General features: G+C 43.0%; 1 protein-coding gene across 2 annotated transcripts; it reads right to left on the bottom strand.

The window, feature by feature from the left end:
• Nucleotides 1-4976: 4976 nt before the first annotated feature.
• On the bottom strand, nucleotides 4977-12449 carry LOC128448302 (mucin-2). Of its 2 annotated transcripts, none has more exons than XM_053430891.1 (12): nucleotides 12336-12449; nucleotides 11932-12149; nucleotides 11449-11550; nucleotides 11183-11350; nucleotides 10942-11058; nucleotides 9630-10340; nucleotides 9220-9327; nucleotides 8954-9121; nucleotides 8713-8829; nucleotides 7644-8120; nucleotides 7216-7301; nucleotides 4977-7061 (listed from the first exon to the last, which is right to left on the bottom strand). In XM_053430891.1, the coding sequence occupies exons 2-12, from the start codon at nucleotides 11981-11983 to the stop codon at nucleotides 6945-6947; spliced, it is 2223 nt and encodes a 740-aa protein (XP_053286866.1). In that variant the 5' UTR covers nucleotides 11984-12149; nucleotides 12336-12449; the 3' UTR covers nucleotides 4977-6944. The 2 variants fall into 2 exon arrangements, with proteins under 2 accessions (XP_053286866.1, XP_053286867.1); XM_053430892.1 differs by having other exon boundaries at nucleotides 7644-8111.
• Between the last annotated feature and the right edge of the window lie 7288 nt (nucleotides 12450-19737).

Here is a 19737-nt window from a genome sequence, read left to right as displayed (position 1 = left end):
GCATTGTCGTGGCTTATATTGAGTGAAGAGATTTAACGAAAGAGTTATTTTAACATTTCTGTTTTACGTACCTGATTGATATGCTCAGCGATGGTTCCATTGCTGAGCTCACCAGACGAGGTGATTTTCATTTGTAGATATATAACTGCTGCAGGGCCTGAAGGGATTGTTGTCAGGGAAGTGGTTGTTGTCGTTGGTGTAGTGGTTGTTGTTGTTGGGGAAGTGGTTGTTGTCGGAGTAGTGGTTATTGTCGTTGGGGAAGTGGTTGTTGTTGTTGGGGTAGTGGTAGTTGTTGTTACAGCCATGGTTATAGGGGTAGTGGTTGTTGTAGTTGGGGTAATTGCTGTTTGGGTAGTTGTTGTCGGGGTAGTGTTTGTTGTAGTTGGGGAAGTGGTTGTTGTTGTTGGGGTAGTGGTAGTTGTTGTTACAGCCATGGTTATAGGGGTAGTGGTTGTTGTAGTTGGGGTAATTGTTGTTTGGGTAGTTGTTGTTGTTGTCGGGGTAGTGGTTGTTGTAGTTGGGGTAGTGGTTGTTGTCAGAGTAGTGGTTGTTGTCATTGGGGAAGTGGTTGTTGTTGTTGGGGTAGTGGTAGTTGTTGTTACAGCCATGGTTATAGGGGTAGTTGTTGTAGTAGGGGTAATTGATGTTGGGGTAGTGGTTGTTGTCGTTGGTGTAGTGATTGTTGTTGTTGGGGAAGTGGTTGTTGTTGTTGGGGTAGTGGTTGTTGTCGTTGGGGAAGTGGTTGTTGTCGTTGGATTAGAGGTTGTTGTCATTGGGGTAGTGGTTGTTGTTGTTGGGATAGAGGTTGTTGTTGTTGGGGTAGTGGTTGTTGTCACTGGGGTACTGGTTGTTGTAGTTGGGGTAGTGGTTGTGGTTGTTGTAGTTGGGGAAGTGGTTGTTGTCGCTGGGGTAGTGGTTGTTGTTGTCGAAGTAGTGGTTGTTGTCGTTGGGGAAGTGGTTGTTGTCGCTGGGGTAGTTGTCGTTGTTGTTGGGGTAGAGGTTGTTGTCGTTGGGGTAGTGGTTGTTGTTGTGCTTGTTGTCGGAGTAGTGGTTGTTGTCGTTGGGGAAGTGGTTGTTGTCGCTGGGGTAGTGGTTGTTGTTGTTGGGGTAGTGGTTGAGGTTGTTGTTGTTGGGGAAGTGGTTGTTGTCGGAGTAGTGGTTGTTGTCATTGGGGAAGTGGTTGTTGTCGCTGGGGTAGTGGTTGTTGTTGTTGTTGTTGGGGTAGTGGTTGTTGTTGTTGGGGTAGAGGTTGTTGTCGTTGGGGTAGTGGTTGTTGTTGTTGTTGTTTGGGAAGTGGTTGTTGTTGTTGGGGTAGAGGTTGTTGTCGTTGGGGTAGTGGTTGTTGTTGGGGTAGTGGTTGTTGTCGCTGGGGTAGTGGTTGTTGTTGTTGGGGTAGTTGTTGTTGTTGTCGGGGTAGTGGTTGTTGTAGCTTGGGTGGTGGTTGTTGTCATTGGGGTAGTGGTCGTTGTTGTTGGGGTAGAGGTTGTTGTCGTTGGGGTAGTGGTTGTTGTCGGAGTAGTGGTTGTTGTCGTTGGGGAAGTGGTTGTTGTCGCTGGGGTAGTGGTTGTTGTTGTTGGGCTAGTTGTTGTTGTAATAGGGGTAGTGGTCGTTGTTGTTGGGGTAGAGGTTGTTGTCGTTGGGGTAGTGGTTGTTGTCACTGGGGTACTGGTTGTTGTAGTTGGGGTAGTGGTTGTGGTTGTTGTCGTTGGGGAAGTGGTTGTTGTCGCTGGGGTAGTGGTTGTTGTTGTCGAAGTAGTGGTTGTTGTCGTTGGGGAAGTGGTTGTTGTCGCTGGGGTAGTGGTTGTTGTTGTCGAAGTAGTGGTTGTTGTCGTTGGGGAAGTGGTTGTTGTCGCTGGGGTAGTGGTTGTTGTCGTTGGGGTAGTGGTTGTTGTTGTTGTTGTTGGGGAAGTGGTTGTTGTCGGAGTAGTGGTTGTTGTTGTTGTTGTTGGGGAAGTGGTTGTTGTCGGAGTAGTGGTTGTTGTCGTTGGGGAAGTGGTTGTTGTTGGGGTAGTGGTTGTTGTCGCTGGGGTAGTGGTTGTTGTTGTTGGGGTAGTTGTTGTTGTTGTCGGGGTAGTGGTTGTTGTAGCTTGGGTGGTGGTTGTTGTCATTGGGGTAGTGGTCGTTGTTGTTGGGGTAGAGGTTGTTGTCGTTGGGGTAGTGGTTGTTGTCGGAGTAGAGGTTGTTGTCGTTGGGGAAGTGGTTGTTGTCGCTGGGGTAGTGGTTGTTGTCGTTGGGGTAGTGGTTGTTGTCGTTGGATTAGAGGTTGTTGTCATTGGGGTAGTGGTTGTTGTTGTTGGGGTAGAGGTTGTTGTCGTTGGGGTAGTGGTTGTTGTCACTGGGGTACTGGTTGTTGTAGTTGGGGTAGTGGTTGTGGTTGTTGTCGTTGGGGAAGTGGTTGTTGTCGCTGGGGTAGTTATCGTTGTTGTTGGGGTAGAGGTTGTTGTCGTTGGGGTAGTGGTTGTTGTTGTGCTTGTTGTCGGAGTAGTGGTTGTTGTCGTTGGGGAAGTGGTTGTTGTCGCTGGGGTATTGGTTGTTGTTGTTGGGGTAGTGGTTGTGGTTGTTGTTGTTGGGGAAGTGGTTGTTGTCGGAGTAGTGGTTGTTGTCATTGGGGAAGTGGTTGTTGTCGCTAGGGTAGTGGTTGTTGTTGTTGGGGTAGTGGTTGTTGTCATTGGGGTAGTGGTCGTTGTTGTTGGGGTAGAGGTTGTTGTCGTTGGGGTAGTGGTTGTTGTTGTTGTTGTTGGGGAAGTGGTTGTTGTCGGAGTAGTGGTTGTTGTCGTTGGGGAAGTGGTTGTTGTTGGGGTAGTGGTTGTTGTCGCTGGGGTAGTGGTTGTTGTTGTTGGGGTAGTTGTTGTTGTTGTCGGGGTAGTGGTTGTTGTAGCTTGGGTGGTGGTTGTTGTCATTGGGGTAGTGGTCGTTGTTGTTGGGGTAGAGGTTGTTGTCGTTGGGGTAGTGGTTGTTGTCGGAGTAGTGGTTGTTGTCGTTGGGGAAGTGGTTGTTGTCGCTGGGGTAGTGGTTGTTGTCGTTGGGGTAGTGGTTGTTGTCGTTGTCGTTGGGGAAGTGGTTGTTGTCGCTGGGGTAGTGGTTGTTGTTGTCGAAGTAGTGATTGTTGTCGTTGGGGAAGTGGTTGTTGTCGCTGGGGTAGTTGTCGTTGTTGTTGGAGTAGAGGTTGTTGTCGTTGGGGTAGTGGTTGTTGTTGTGCTTGTTGTCGGAGTAGTGGTTGTTGTCGTTGGGGAAGTGGTTGTTGTCGCTGGGGTAGTGGTTGTTGTCGTTGGGGTAGTGGTTGTTGTTGTTGTTGTTGGGGAAGTGGTTGTTGTCGGAGTAGTGGTTGTTGTCGTTGGGGAAGTGGTTGTTGTTGGGGTAGTGGTTGTTGTCGCTGGGGTAGTGGTTGTTGTTGTTGGGGTAGTTGTTGTTGTTGTCGGGGTAGTGGTTGTTGTAGCTTGGGTGGTGGTTGTTGTCATTGGGGTAGTGGTCGTTGTTGTTGGGGTAGAGGTTGTTGTCGTTGGGGTAGTGGTTGTTGTCGGAGTAGTGGTTGTTGTAGTTGGGGAAGTGGTTGTTGTCGCTGGGGTAGTGGTTGTTGTCGTTGGGGTAGTGGTTGTTGTCGTTGGATTAGAGGTTGTTGTCATTGGGGTAGTGGTTGTTGTTGTTGGGCTAGTTGTTGTTGTCATAGGGGTAGTGGTCGTTGTTGTTGGGGTAGAGGTTGTTGTCGTTGGGGTACTGGTTGTTGTAGTTGGGGTAGTGGTTGTGGTTGTTGTCGTTGGGGAAGTGGTTGTTGTCGCTGGGGTAGTGGTTGTTGTTGTCGAAGTAGTGGTTGTTGTCGTTGGGGAAGTGGTTGTTGTCGCTGGGGTAGTTGTCGTTGTTGTTGGGGTAGAGGTTGTTGTCGTTGGGGTAGTGGTTGTTGTTGTGCTTGTTGTCGGAGTAGTGGTTGTTGTCGTTGGGGAAGTGGTTGTTGTCGCTGGGGTAGTGGTTGTTGTTGTTGGGGTAGTGGTTGTGGTTGTTGTTGTTGGGGAAGTGGTTGTTGTCGGAGTAGTGGTTGTTGTCATTGGGGAAGTGGTTGTTGTCGCTGGGGTAGTGGTTGTTGTTGTTGGGGTAGTGGTTGTTGTTGAAGGAGTAGTTGTTGTCGTTGGGGTAGTGGTTGTTGTCATTTGGGTAGTGGTCGTTGTTGTTAGGGTGGAAGTTGTTGTCGTTGGGGTAATGGTTGTTGTTGTTGTTGTTGGGGAAGTGGTTGTTGTCGGAGTAGTGGTTGTTGTCGTTGGGGAAGTGGTTGTTGTCGCTGGGGTAGTGGTTGTTGTTGTTGGGGTAGTGGTTGTGGTTGTTGTTGTTGGGGAAGTGGTTGTTGTCAGAGTAGTGGTTGTTGTCGTTGGGGAAGTGGTTGTTGTCGCTGGGGTAGTGGTTGTTGTTGTCGGAGTAGTTGTTGTTGTCGGAGTAGTTGTTGTTGTCGTTGGGGAAGTGGTTGTTGTCATCGGGGTAGTGGTCGTTGTTGTTTGGGTAGAGGTTGTTGTCGTTGGGGTAGTGGTTGTTGTTGTTGTCGTTGGGAAAGTGGTTGTTGTTGTTGGGGTAGTGGTTGTTGTTGTCAGAGTAGCGGTTGTTGTTGTTGGGGAAGTGGTTGTTGTCGCCGGGTTGGTGGTTGTTGTCGTTGGGGTAGTGGTTGCTGTTGTCAGGGAAGTGGTTGTAGTTGGGGTATTTGTTGGCGATTGAAGTGTTGTAAGTGTCGTTGTCTCAGGTGCTGCTGTTGTTGCATTAGCAGTTGTGTTCCCTGGTGATTTTGTAAAGACACGTTACGAAAGAGAGAAAAAAAAGTTGTTCTGAATAGAAGGAAATCAAAGATGACTTGAGCATGACACATATCCTCTGTGTCCCTTGAACAAAATGCCTCATTACAACCGAGTGGGAAACTTATCAATCCATTTGTTTTTTTGCTAAAACAACCAAAACCTTTTGGATAAGTAGATAAAGTATAAGAAGAAGGATGAATCAGATTTAAGTTTTGTTTCTACACATGCAGGTTTAATAATTTGGTGGCATTCACACAGCAGTTTCTACGCAGTTTGATACAAGGAAATAAAACGCTGCTGCTCAAACAAAGTGAACAAAAGGAACTGAACATATTTAAAGCACAACATGGAAAACTAAATGACTGAGCTGCAAAGCAATGCCAAGCTCAAGTTTACCTAACAACCATGTTTTGATCGAGTTCTATAAACACCAAGCCTAACAAGCCACTGCTGCTAACCAGTTCAGAATCAATTTCACCAAAGATTTGCTGACCCAAGCCTTGAAAACCAGCTGTAAGCAGCATCTGCATCACTACCATCTGACACCAGGCTTCACCCAAGAGAAGAAGCTCCAACCCACGTGTCAGAGAGCTGCTGTGATACAACTCTTCAATAATTTAATGTTGCCTTGAAAGGATGTCATGCAATTTGAAATTGGCCTTGAGTGAAATTCTGTTGGTCTTTATTTTATTAGCCTTTATTTAACCATGTTAGTCCCATTGAGATGAAGAGTCTCTTTTACAAGGTGAATTTATATTTTCTCTTTTGTAGTATTAATAACAATCAGATGTAAGACATGTATACAGTGTCTTAAAGTGCTGCAAATAAACTAATTAAAAATCCATTCAAGATGAGAGAGTGGAACCTGAGTCTGTCAGCCAGGATTAACAGTTGTGTACATGTTAATGATTCTTCTATGTCCTTGACAAAGAGCCATTCAAGTATCAAATGGCATCTTGTAAATGAAGTAAATAAAATTAATTGTTTCTTTTAAATTCCATTTAATCAAGTAATTCCTTGATTCATCTGTGGAAACCCTTTACCAAGTCTTTATAGCTTTAGGATGGTTTAGTCGTATCTGTAATAATTCTCATGATTAGTCTTAATGAATCCTGTGTTATAACCTGTTGCAACAAAATAACACATTTTCTTTTGGTTTACTTAGTGTTCTTTTTATGTTGCTTGCAGCAAATTAAATTTATTTCAGCAGACAACAGTTTTTGAAGGAGACACCGATAGCAGGCAAAAAAACATATAACAAAATTTTTCAAAATTTCAAATAGATATTGCAGAATAACACACATGAATCACTAATCACCACTGAGCTGCTCTTCAAGTACTCTCCTGTTTACTCTCCTAAATTACGTATCATGAAATGCAAACAATAATTGCAATGAATTCTGACCTTGGGCACAGGAGGCATGAAAATATCCAAGCAAAAATATGCAATAGAGGATTGTTCTCTCCATGATGGGTGGTGTTACTCCTCACTACTACAAGAACAGAGTGGTAGATTGTCTTTGATTAGTATAGTGCCTAAGTTGTGCTTTGCTCCTCCTTCAGCTACAGAGAGTGTGACAAGGTAGCAGTGACTGAGGCTGCAACCATATAACCTGAAAAACCAGGTATGCTCACATTTACGAGAAATGAAGGGAGGAGTGAGCGAGAAACTGTTTGAGAGTTTCCTGTCTACTTGGGCCAGCATGGCAGCTACTGCTCCAGTTACAGAGCATGGGAATTACAGACACCAATTAATTAAAAAAAACACCTCTTTGACAGATCAAATTTCTTGGTTTGAGATTCCCAGTTTACTGTGAAAATAACTTGACACTTGAGTCAAATGCACTTCTCTATGTTTTACAATATTTTACATGTTATTTAACAAAATAAAAGGTGCATGAGGAGACTTCCAAGCTTCTGCATTCCCCCCAAAACACCTTCACATGCACCTTGAGCACAGTCCAGCTACTTCTGGTGGTTTGGAAAGAGATGTTGTGGATCTTTGCAGCACAGTGGAGCACAATTACATCTGATGTGTTAAACTAACTGTCACAAAACTCAAATAAGTGTTTCCATATATGATACAATTATTATGATGAACTGCCCTTTTACATTGTGTTAAAACTATTCCACCAGTACAATTGTAGTACAGTCACTGTCCCCATGGAGCTTTTAACTGGGAAGTCCGACACTTGTAGTGGTTGTTGTTGTTGGGGCAACTCTGACTCTTTGAATGGATTTCACGTTCACTGTGAAGGCTGTGCCGTTCAGGAGCGTCATTCTCATAAACTAAATGGAGAGAAAAAAACAGAATAGACAACAGAAGATTAATCTCATCTCCTTCACCCCATCCATTTGTTTTGTGTGCATGCATTATCGTGGATTATATTGAGTGAAGAGATTTAACGGAAGAGTTATTTTTTAACATTTCTGTTTTACGTACCTGATTGATATGCTCAGCGATGGCTTCATTGCTGAGCTCACCAGACGTGGAGATTTTCATTTTTAGATAGATTATTGCTACAGGACCTGCAGGGATTGACAACAATTAACATTTGGAAATCGATTCAAACAACAATAAATAATAGATACTTATTTTATGCGAAAAGACTCCTTGTGAAAAGAGTAACTGTGGTCACTGGTGTACTTTCTAGGATATTGCCAAAATGTTTTTTTTAACATTGTGGTATTTGTGTCAACTATTAACAAATGAATGAATGAAAAATACATAACCACCATATTATGTTTTAGATTGGAATTTATCTCCGGTTGTAACTTGTGAATTTCTCCTCTGAGGATCAATAGAGCCTCCTTATATTTTCCAGGATATTAAATTACTTCTTGAAGTCATGACAATTTGAAATCAGTTACCTGGGGCTGTGGTGGTCGTGGTTGTTGTTGTTGGGGCTATAGTTCCTGTGGTTGGAGCTGTAGTTGTGGTTGTTGGGGTAGTGGTTGTTGTTGTTGGGGTAGTGGTTGTTGTTGTTGTTGTTGGGGTAGTGATTGTTGTTGTTGGGGTAGTGGTTGTTGTTGTTGGGGTAGTTGTTGTTGGAGTAGTTGTTGTCGTAGTTGGGGTAGTGGTTGTTGTTGTTGGGGTAGTGGTTGTTGTTGTTGGGGTAGTTGTTGTCGTAGTTGGGGTAGTGGTTGTTGTTGTTGGGGTAGAGGTTGAATTGATTCCTGTAGTGACAGTGTTACAAAAACTAGTCCCACAACAGGCTGGTCCACTGGTAATGTTACCGACATCTTGCACGAAAGGCAGTGACCCCAGGCTGGCAGCAGCTGCACACAGATTTGAAGATGCGCAGCCAAAAGCTGGAGAAGGGCCGTTCTCAGTTGTCACTAAAGATGCTACACAATCGAAGGTTTGTTAGTTGGACAATTTCAGAGAGACTTCTTCACTTTAAGAGGAACTTGAATTCACGAGGAAATGTATTTTGATGACAGTAGTTTAACACTAATTGTTGCCATGGTTACGGTAGTGCACGTGCACTTCAGGAACTCGTGACATCACTGATTTCATTGTTTTAAGTTGAGTTCCAGGAAATCGTGATGGAAAATAACAAATAAATTAACTGAGAAACATTTAATAGTTTGGTCCGCTTTTTGGGATGGAACTAATTTTAACTCCTTTATCTCCTGTGTGCTCTTTAAATCTCAAACATTATGATGATCTTAAGATGATGAGAAAGTAAATATTTCATAAAAACACATAATGCAGTAAAACGTAAGTTTTTAATCTATAATGTTATGGATCATAAATACAGAGTAACACAGATGATACAGATTTAATTAAAGTGCTTTAAAAGTTTAGTACATGAGTAAAAACATGTTTATCTTAAATCTTCACTCTTTAATATGAATATGTTAAAAATACTTAGAGGTAGTAGAACAGGTTTGAAGTAATCGTTGTTTAAATGCAGCATATAAGAAGAAGACTTACCAACGGCTTCAAAGCAGCGATCCTCTGTTCCCCTACATTGTACTGATAAGCTGCAATCAAAGGTGATGGGGTTACAAACGTGACACTGCAAACTGTTAACTACTGGAACCACAGGGACTGAAACAGACAAAACATGATACTGTTTATTAGAGGAAGAGAGAAGATGGAAGTGTTATGGATTAAAAATAGAACATGTCAGCAGAAGGATACAGATTAATAAGACTCATCTACATCTACTTACAAGGCAGAATGTTGGAGTTGCATCTGTCTGTGTTGCAGCATGTAGCACTTACAAGTGAACTCGAAACACCCAAGTTAACTGAAAATGTCTGAGAGCCTGTGGCTGGACACAGGGAGGGGGGGGCACAGGCCTTGTAGATTTGCTGTCCAGGAGTCCCAGATGAAACGGCTGCAGAGTCAAAGTGCAGTTTGTTAATGGTGATGGAAAGCACACGTCACTTTGCAGTACATGTATTTCACTGGAGAGTAACTTGCAGAGAAGTTTACCTTGATTGGAAGCTGTGATACACATCGTGCCTGTGGGACATGTAACTGCTGATGTGTTTGAACAGGTAACATCTGCATCTGTGCAAGTTTCACACACAAGTGCTACACCTGCAATGTGGAGAAAAATAGTCAGTGATATGTTGATCTGATCTAAATTGTGGTTCATAAAGGCTCAAAAATCAACTTACTCTTCAAATGGAGTTTCAGACATATGGGTTTTAATTTAAATATAAATAGACACTACACACATGACTGTAAATCATTTCATCTGTTTCCTAACTGTTTAGTCTGTCTCTTCTACTGCTGTACTGTAACTTGTGAATTTCTCCTCTGAGGATCAATAGAGCCTCCTTATATTTTCCAGGATATTAAATTACTTCTTGAAGTCATGACAATTTGAAATCAGTTACCTGGGCCTGAGGTGGTCGTGGTTGGAGCTGTAGTTGTGGTCGTTGGGGTAGTGGTTGTTGTTGTTGGGGTAGTGGTTGTTGTTGTTGGGGTAGTTGTTGTTGGAGTAGTTGTTGTCGTAGTTGGGGTAGTGGTTGTTGTTGTTGGGGTAGTGGTTGTTGTTGTTTGGGTAGTTGTTGTTGGAGTAGTTGTTGTCGTAGTTGGGGTAGTGGTTGTTGTTGTTGGGGTAGTTGTTGTTGGAGTAGTTGTTGTCGTAGTTGGGGTAGTGGTTGTTGTTGTTGGGGTAGTGGTTGTTGTTGTTGTTGTTGGGGTAGTGATTGTTGTTGTTGGGGTAGTGGTTGTTGTTGTTGGGGTAGTTGTTGTTGGAGTAGTTGTTGTCGTAGTTGGGGTAGTGGTTGTTGTTGTTGGGGTAGTGGTTGTTGTTGTTGTTGTTGGGGTAGTGATTGTTGTTGGGGTAGTGGTTGTTGTTGTTGGGGTAGTTGTTGTTGGAGTAGTTGTTGTCGTAGTTGGGGTAGTGGTTGTTGTTGTTGAGGAAGTGGTTGTACTGATTGCTGTAGTGACAGTGTTACACAAACTAGTCCCACAACAGGCTGGTCCACTGGTAATGTTACCAACATCTTGCATGAAAGGCAGTGACCCCAGGCTGGCAGCAGCTGCACACAAATTTGTAGATGCACAGCCAAAAGCTGGAGAAGTGCCGTTCTCAGTTGTCACTAAAGATGAAAAACAGTCGAAGGTTTGTTAGTTGGATAATTTCAGAGAGAATTCTTCAATTTAAGAGGAACTTGAATTCATGAGGAAATGTATTTTGATGACAGTAGTTTAACACTAATTGTTGCCATGATTACAGTAGTGCACGTGCACTTCAGGAACTCGTGACATCACTGATTTCATTGTTTTAAGTTGATTTCCAGGAAATCGTGATGGAAAATAACAAATAAATTAACTGAGAAACATTTAATAGTTTTGTCCGCTTGTCGAGATGGAACTAATTTTAACTTCTTTATATCCTGTGTGCTCTTTAAATCTCAAACATTATGATGATCTTAAGATGATGAGAAAGTAAATATTTCATAAAAACACATAATGCAGTAAAACGTAAGTTTTTAATCTATAATGTTATGGATCATAAATACAGAGTAACACAGATGATACAGATTTAATTAAAGTGCTTTAAAAGTTTAGTACATGAGTAAAAACATGTTTATCTTAAATCTTCACTCTTTAATATGAATATGTTAAAAATACTTAGAGGTAGTAGAACAGGTTTGAAGTAATCGTTGTTTAAATGCAGCATATAAGAAGAAGACTTACCAACGGCTTCAAAGCAGCGATCCTCTGTTCCCCTACATTGTACTGAAGAGCTGCAATCAAAGATGATGGGGTTACAAACGTGACACTGCAGACTGTTATCTACTGGAACCACAGGGACTGAAACAGACAAAACATGATACTGTTTATTAGAGGAAGAGAGAAGATGGAAGTGTTATGGATTAAAAATAGAACATGTCAGCAGAAGGATACAGATTAATAAGATTCATCTACATCTACTTACAAGGCAGAGTGTTGGAGTTGCATCTGTCTGTGTTGCAGCATGTAGCACTTACAAGTGAACTCGAAACACCCAAGTTAACTGAAAATGTCTGAGAGCCTGTGGCTGGACACAGGGAGGGGGGGGCACAGGCCTTGTAGATTTGCTGTCCAGGAGTCCCAGATGAAACGGCTGAAGAGTCAAAGTGCAGTTTGTTGATGGTGATGGAAAGCACACGTCACTTTGCAGTACATGTATTTCACTGGAGAGTAACTTGTAGAGAAGTTTACCTTGAATGGAAGCTGTGATACACATCCTTTCTGTGGGACAAGTAACTGCTGATGTGGTTGAACAGGTAACATTCGTACAAGTTTCACACACAAGTGCTTCACCTGCAATGTGGAGAAAAATAGTCAGTGATATGTTGATCTGATCTAAATTGTGTTTCATAAAGGCTCAAAAATTGTCTTACTGTTCAAATGGAGTTTCAGACATTTGGGTTTTAATTTAAATATAAATGAACACTACACACATGACTCTAAATCATTTCATCTGTTTCCTATCTGTTTAGTCTGTTTCTAGTACCGCTGTACTGTAACTTGTGAATCTCTCCTCTGAGGATCAATAGAGCCTTGTTATATTTTCCAGGATATTAAATTACTTCTTTTAAGTGGAACAAACAGCTGGTAAATATCATTGTTAGAGTAATTAAAAGTAATTAAAAGAGGTTATGTTGTAGCTGATGAATCACTATTGTTGAGATAATTAGTTACCTGTGCTGGTGAGCGCCCAGATGAGGGTCAGAGAAAGAAGCAGCTTCATCATGACGACCAGGAAAGTTCAGCAGATTCCTTATACGACCTCTCATCAACACGGAAACACTTGATGTGCTCTACAGGTGTTGATCGCCTGTAAGACTGATTATCTCTGAGTATCTCAGGGACTGGGCGTGTTTCCATTTTGACATTGTGATCATTCAGACTGTCAGTCCCTGTTTTGTCACAGAGGAAAACACATCAACACACCTCAACACACCCATTTTCATTTCACATGTTCACATAATTAAGATTGTGCATCAAAAACAATAAATCATAGAAACACATTTCCCTCAAGAACAAAAATTCATAGAGACATCTCATGTATCTACCTGACTAAGTCATTTTTGAGTTTAACAGACCTTTACTAAGCAGCATTAAAATGGTTTCTGATGCAAAAATCAAAGATCATGTTGGGCATTAGCCGCGGTTCTAAGAGAAAGAAGTCCGAGCTGTTGGTCACACCTTATCAAAGAACATTCTTACAATTGTCACATGTTTTCTTGGTTTCCAACATCTGGAATCTTGTTGAACTGGTAACCTGTGTTACGTGAAGTACTTTTAAACACAGGTTACCAGTTAATGTGTACACTGAACACAGCCTAACCTTGAATTTCAGTAAAACTTACAATATCAACACAATGTAAAAGTGGTTCAAGTTAAATTTAGATATAAGTAAAATATTACTCCAGAAATGTACTTAAGAATATAACAAACTGTGCCTTTCCATAAATGTCATCATGTCACCAGGCCTACATGTAGAGAGAAACAACACAGGCTTTTAATGTGTTGAGCAGAGAGCTGACTGGAATGACTCTGACTGATTGTGACTATAGATTTTACCCACATAGATCAGCCACTCAGCTGCTTCTGGATTTGCGTTCTTCTTGGCCTCCTTTTTGAGTTGAGAATGTTTGTATCCAAGCAGATGATATTTTATTCTATTTTCTTATTTTATTTTTACTATTGGTATTTTGATGTATTCCGTGTTGGTATCTCCTCTCTGTACTTCTGGTTTAGGTTGATGTTGTGTGTATTATTCTACTTATTGTTTTTATTTTTATTTTTTTCCATAGTGAAACACAACACTTTGAGGACAGGGTGGAAAAGAGATTAAAACACAAAGGGTACCAGCCCGAGTATGGACTAGAGGCAGCATGGATCTATCGGTCCATGTATGCAGGAGGTGTATATTGTATCAGTATAAGATTAAAAAGCCATATATATATATATATATATAACATATAATCTCTCTGCTGCTGTAACAACTGAATTTCCCCGGTGTTTGGATTAAATTTTATCTAAACTTAATACATGTTTATATTGATAAATAATCAATAACCAGAAATAAGCTCTGGAGGAGGATGCTTCTCTAGCTAGCAGCTAACAGAAACAGTTAGCAGACGTTTTCTCTAAGTTATAAAACCTGCTCCTGAGCAACACCTATAATTCACCAGGTTTTTATACTTCAACTTGAGGTTAGATCAACACCAGTTGAACATTAACTTGACTTTACACCTCAGTCCTCAGGTTAACTCTAACACTAGTTTACATCAAAAGTTCACCAGACGTGGTGATTTTAATTTGTAGATATATTACTGCTGCAGGGCCTGCAGGGACTGACAACGCTTACATTTGGAAATTGATTCAAACAACAATTTATATATAAGTACTTATTCTATGTGAAAGGACTCGTGAATAGAGTAACTGTGGTTACTGATTTTAAGAGTAATACAGGGACATCAATACTAAAGGTGTTTGACCACATATTAAAGGTCTTGTAAATTGCACTGTTTAAAAATTCTTAAACAAATTATATAAATACAGATGACAATGAATGTATTGTTAAATATTCAAAAACAATACCACAGTTGTGTTTTATGGATACATTGTCTGTTTATAAGCAGTCAAGGAAGAATAATTTGAGTTTGACACTTATGGGGTAAATGTTTAGGGTAAACCTATAAAGTTTCCAAAGCAAAGACCAATCACATAACATCAGGAAACCTTACTTTCTGGGATATTGCCCAAATGTTTTGTTGGTCTGTATTTTATTAGCCTTAATTTAACCATGCTAGTCCCATTGAGATGAAGAGTCTCTTTTACAAAGGAAAGTTATATTTCTCTTTTTCACTATTAATTACAAACTTCCACTCAAGGTAAGAGAGTGGAACCTGAGTCTGCCGGCCAGGATTAACAGTTGTGTACTTTTTAATGATTCTCCTATGTCCTTGACAAAGAGCCATTCAAGTATCAAATGTCATCTTAGGAAAGAAGTAAAGCCAATGAATGCTTTCCATTCAATCAAATTTTTCAAGTAAAGTAATTACTTGATTCATCTGTGGAAACCCTTTACCAAGTTTTTATAACTTTAGGATGGTTTAGTCCAACAGTCGTATCTGTAATTATTCACATGATTAGTCTCAATTAATTCTGTGTTATAGCGTGTTGCAACAAAATAACACATTTTCTTTTGGTTTAATTATTGTTGTCTTATCTTGCTTGCAGAAAATTACATTTATTTCATCCGACAGCAATAGTACGTTTTTGAAGGAGACACCAATGGAAGGAAAAACATATAACAAAATTTGTCATAACTTCAAATAGATAATGCAGAATAACACACATGAATCACTTATAACTACTGAGCTGCTCTTCGAGTACTCTACTCAAAGACTCTCCTAAATTACGTATCATAAAATGCAAACAATAATTTAAATGAATTCTGACCTTGGGCAAAGGAGGCATGACAATATCAGAGCAAAAATAACCAAAAGAGGATTGTTCTCTCCATGATGGGTGGTGTTACCAGTTCTTCAAAAATAATTACAACTCGTCATAGTTTGCAATGATTGGTGAGAAATCCTTCATGAATTAAATTCTTGTTTATCTATCTTTGAATACTACAGTTTATATTGTAAGTTGGAGTTCACACATGGTGTTTAAGAACAGTATGCACTTGATTTTTACACATATGAAAAGGTTACTTAAGTAAAACTTGAACACATATGACACCATGATGTTTATGATTGTTCGTTCCTAGTGGCTTTTTTCAAATTGAATGGTGGAGTTATTATTTGAAAAACAAAGTTCATCATGACGTGTTAGCTCCAATCAAATTATTGTAGTTGGGGTAGTGGTTGAATTTTGGGAAGTTGTATTTGTAGTCGGGGTAGGCATTGTAGTTGGAGTGGTGGTTGTTGTTGTTGGGGTAGTTGTTGTTGTTGCTGGGTTACTGGTTGGTGTAGTTGGGGTAGTGGTTGTTGTAGTTTGGGCTGTAGTAACTGTGGTTGGAGCTGTAGTTGCTGTGGTTGGAGATGTAGTTGCTGTGGTTGGAGCTGTAGTTGTTGTAGTTTGGGCTGTAGTTGTAGTAGTTGGGGCTGTAGTTGTTGTAGTTGGGGCTGAAGTTGCTGTGGTTGGAGCTGTAGTTGCTGTTGTAGGTGCTGTAGTTGCTGTGGTTGGAGCTGTAGTTGCTGTGGTAGGATCTGTAGTTGCTGTGGCAGGAGCTGTAGTTACTGTGGTTGGAGCTGTAGTTGCTGTGGTTGGGACAGTATTTGTAGTAGTTGGGGCTGTAGTTGCTGTATTTGGGGCTGAAAGTGTTGTAGTTGGGAATGTAGTTGCTATGGTAGGAGCTGTAGTTACTGTGGTTGGAACTGTAGTTGCTGTGTTAGGAGATGTAGTTGCTGTATTTGGGGCTGTAGGTGTTGTATTTGGGACTGTAGTTGTTGTGCCTGGAGCTGTAGTTGCTGTGGTTGGAGCTGTAGTTGCTGTGGTTGGAGCTGTAGATGATATGGTTTGGGCTGTAGTTGCTGTGGTAGGAGCTGTGGTTACTGTGGTTGAAGCTGTATTTGCTGTCATTGGAGCTGTAGTTGCTGTGGTTGGAGCTGTAGTTGCTGTGGTTGGGGCTGTAGTTACTGTGGTGGGAGCTGCAGTTGCTGTAGTTGGGACTGTAGTTGCTGTGGTAGGAGCTGTAGTCGCTGTAGTTGGGACTGTAGTTGCTGCGGTAGGAGCTGTAGCTACTGTGGTTGGAGCTGTAGTTGCTGTGGTTGGAGCTGTAGTTGCTGTACTTGGGACTGTAGTTGCTGTGGTAGGCGCTGTAGTTGTTGTGGTTGGGGCTGTAGTTGCTGTGGTAGGAGCTGTAGTTGCTGTAGTAGGAGCTGTAGTTGGTATGGATGGGGCTGAAGATGCTGTGGTAGGAGCTGTAGTTACTGTGGTAGGAGCTGTAGTTGCTGTAGCTGGTACTGTAGTTGCTGTGGTTGGAGCTGTAGTTACTGTGGTAGGAGTTGCAGTTGCTGTAGTTGGGACTGTAGTTACTGTGGTAGGAGTTGCAGTTGCTGTAGTTGGGACTGTAGTTGCTGCGGTAGGAGCTGTAGTTCCTGTGGTTTGAGTTGTAGTTGCTGTCATTGGAGCTGTAATTGCTGTGGTTGGGGCTGTAGTTACTGTGGTAGGAGCTGTAGTTGCTGTAGTTGGGACTGTAGTTGCTGTGGTTGGAGCTGTAGTTACTGTGGTTGGAGCTGAAAATGTTGTGGTTGGAGCTGTAGTTGCTGTGGTTTGGGCGGAAGTTGCTGTGGTAGGAGCTGTAGTTGCTGTGTTTGAGGCTGTAGTTGCTGTGGTAGGAGCTGTAGTTGCTGTGGTTGGGGCTGTAGGTGCTGTGGTAGGAGCTGTAGTTACTGTGGTTGGAGTTGCAGTTGCTGTAGTTGGGACTGTAGTTACTGTGGTAGGAGTTGCAGTTGCTGTAGTTGGGACTGTAGTTGATGCGGTAGGAGCTGTAGTTGCTGTGGTTGGGGCTGTAGGTGCTGTGGTAGGAGCTGTAGTTACTGTGGTTGGAGCTGTAGTTGCTGTAGTTGGGGCTGTAGTTGCTGTGGTAGGAGCTGTAGTTGCTGTGGTTGGAGCTGTAGTTGCTGTAGTTGGGAATGTAGTTGCTGTGGTAGGAGCTGTAGTTCCTGTGGTTTGAGTTGTAGTTGCTGTCATTGGAGCTGTAGTTGCTGTGGTTTGGGCGGAAGTTGCTGTGGTAGGAGCTGTAGTTGCTGTGGTTGAGGCTGTAGTTGCTGTGGTAGGAGCTGTAGTTGCTGTGGTTGGGGCTGTAGGTGCTGTGGTAGGAGCTGTAGTTACTGTGGTTGGAGCTGTAGTTGCTGTAGTTGGGGCTGTAGTTGCTGTGGTAGGAGCTGTAGTTGCTGTGGTTGGAGCTGTAGTTGCTGTAGTTGGGAATGTAGTTGCTGTGGTAGGAGCTGTAGTTCCTGTGGTTTGAGTTGTAGTTGCTGTGGTAGGAGCTGTAATTGCTGTGGTTGGGGCTGTAGCTACTGTGGTAGGAGCTGTAGTTACTGTAGTTGGAGCTGTAGTTGCTGTAGTTGGGAATGTAGTTGCTGTGGTTGGAGCTGTAGTTACTGTGGTTGGAGCTGAAAATGCTGTGGTTGGAGCTGTAGTTGCTGTAGTTGGGAATGTAGTTGCTGTGGTTGGAGCTGTAGTTACTGTGGTTGGAGCTGAAAATGCTGTGGTAGGAGCTGTCGTTGCTGTGGTAGGAGCTGTAGTTACTGTGGTTGGAGCTGTAGTTGCTGTGGTTGGGGCTGTAGTTGCTGTCGTTGGGAATGTAGTTGCTGTGGTAGGAGCTGTGGTTACTGTGATTGGAGCTGAAGTTGCTGTGGTTGGGGCTGTAGTTACTGTGGTAGGAGTTGCAGTTGCTGTAGTTGGGACTGTAGTTACTGTGGTAGGAGTTGCAGTTACTGTAGTTGGGACTGTAGTTGCTGTGGTGGGAGCTGTAGTTGCTGTGGTTGGAGCTGTAGTTGCTGTGGTTGGGACTGTAGTTGCTGTGGTAGGAGCTATAGTTCCTGTGGTTGGAGCTGAAGTTGCTGTGGAAGGAGCTGTAGATGCTGTGGTTGGAGCTGTAGTTGCTGTAGTTGGGGCTGTAGTTGCTGTGGTAGGAGCTGTAGTTGCTGTAATTGGGACTGTAGTTGCTGTGGTAGGAGCTGTAGTTACTGTTGTTGGGGCTGTAGTTGCTGTGGTAGGAGCTGTAGTTGCTGTGGTAGGAGAGGTAGTTGCTGTGGTTGGGGCTGTAGTTGTTGTGGTAGGAGCTGTAGTTGCTGACGTTGGGGCTGTAGTTGCTGTGGTAGGAGCTGTAGTTCCTGTGGTTGGAGCTGAAGTTGCTGTGGTAGGAGCTGTAGTTACTGTGGTTGGAGCTGTAGTTGCTATGGTTGAGGCTGTAGTTACTGTGGTAGGAGTTGCAGTTGCTGTAGTTGGGACTGTAGTTACTGTGGTAGGAGTTGCAGTTGCTGTAGTTGGGACTGTAGTTGCTGCGGTAGGAGCTGTAGTTCCTGTGGTTTGAGTTGTAGTTGCTGTCATTGGAGCTGTAATTGCTGTGGTTGGGGCTGTAGTTACTGTGGTTGGAGCTGAAAATGCTGTGGTTGGAGCTGTAGTTGCTGTGGTTTGGGTGGAAGTTGCTGTGGTAGGAGCTGTCATTGCTGTAGTTGGGAATGTAGTTGCTGTGGTTGGAGCTGTAGTTACTGTGGTTGGAGCTGAAAATGCTGTGGTAGGAGCTGTCGTTGCTGTGGTAGGAGCTGTAGTTACTGTGGTTGGAGCTGTAGTTGCTGTCGTTGGGAATGTAGTTGCTGTGGTAGGAGCTGTGGTTACTGTGATTGGAGCTGAAGTTGCTGTGGTTGGGGCTGTAGTTACTGTGGTAGGAGTTGCAGTTGCTGTAGTTGGGACTGTAGTTACTGTGGTAGGAGTTGCAGTTGCTGTAGTTGGGACTGTAGTTGCTGTGGTGGGAGCTGTAGTTGCTGCGGTAGGAGTTGTAGTTCCTGTGGTTTGAGTTGTAGTTGCTGTCATTGGAGCTGTAATTGCTGTGGTTGGGGCTGTAGTTACTGTGGTAGGAGCTGTAGTTGCTGTAGTTGGGACTGTAGTTGCTGTGGTTGGAGCTGTAGTTACTGTGGTTGGAGCTGAAAATGCTGTGGTTGGAGCTGTAGTTGCTGTGGTTTGGGCGGAAGTTGCTGTGGTAGGAGCTGTAGTTGCTGTGTTTGAGGCTGTAGTTGCTGTGGTAGGAGCTGTAGTTGCTGTGGTTGGGGCTGTAGGTGCTGTGGTAGGAGCTGTAGTTACTGTGGTTGGAGTTGCAGTTGCTGTAGTTGGGACTGTAGTTACTGTGGTAGGAGTTGCAGTTGCTGTAGTTGGGACTGTAGTTGATGCGGTAGGAGCTGTAGTTCCTGTGGTTTGAGTTGTAGTTGCTGTCATTGGAGCTGTAGTTGCTGTGGTTTGGGCGGAAGTTGCTGTGGTAGGAGCTGTAGTTGCTGTGGTTGAGGCTGTAGTTGCTGTGGTAGGAGCTGTAGTTGCTGTGGTTGGGGCTGTAGGTGCTGTGGTAGGAGCTGTAGTTACTGTGGTTGGAGCTGTAGTTGCTGTAGTTGGGGCTGTAGTTGCTGTGGTAGGAGCTGTAGTTGCTGTGGTTGGAGCTGTAGTTGCTGTAGTTGGGAATGTAGTTGCTGTGGTAGGAGCTGTAGTTCCTGTGGTTTGAGTTGTAGTTGCTGTGGTAGGAGCTGTAATTGCTGTGGTTGGGGCTGTAGCTACTGTGGTAGGAGCTGTAGTTACTGTAGTTGGAGCTGTAGTTGCTGTAGTTGGGAATGTAGTTGCTGTGGTTGGAGCTGTAGTTACTGTGGTTGGAGCTGAAAATGCTGTGGTTGGAGCTGTAGTTGCTGTAGTTGGGAATGTAGTTGCTGTGGTTGGAGCTGTAGTTACTGTGGTTGGAGCTGAAAATGCTGTGGTAGGAGCTGTCGTTGCTGTGGT

The sequence above is a fragment of the Pleuronectes platessa genome, chromosome 9 (genome assembly GCF_947347685.1).
Source record: "Pleuronectes platessa chromosome 9, fPlePla1.1, whole genome shotgun sequence".
Lineage (NCBI taxonomy): Eukaryota > Metazoa > Chordata > Actinopteri > Pleuronectiformes > Pleuronectidae > Pleuronectes > Pleuronectes platessa.
This window is presented reverse-complemented; position numbering and strand designations above follow the sequence as displayed.

Excerpts from the sequence above, each read along its gene's own strand:
- LOC128448302 (XM_053430891.1), bottom strand. The coding sequence starts at position 11,983 with ATGATGAAGCTGCTTCTTTCTCTGACCCTCATCTGGGCGCTCACCAGC. Across the intron at positions 10,341-10,941 it reads TCGCTGCTTTGAAGCCGTTG|TGACAACTGAGAACGGCACT; the intron begins GTAAGTCTTCTT and ends TTTCATCTTTAG. Across the intron at positions 9,328-9,629 it reads CACGACCACCTCAGGCCCAG|GTGTAGCACTTGTGTGTGAA; the intron begins GTAACTGATTTC and ends TCCACATTGCAG.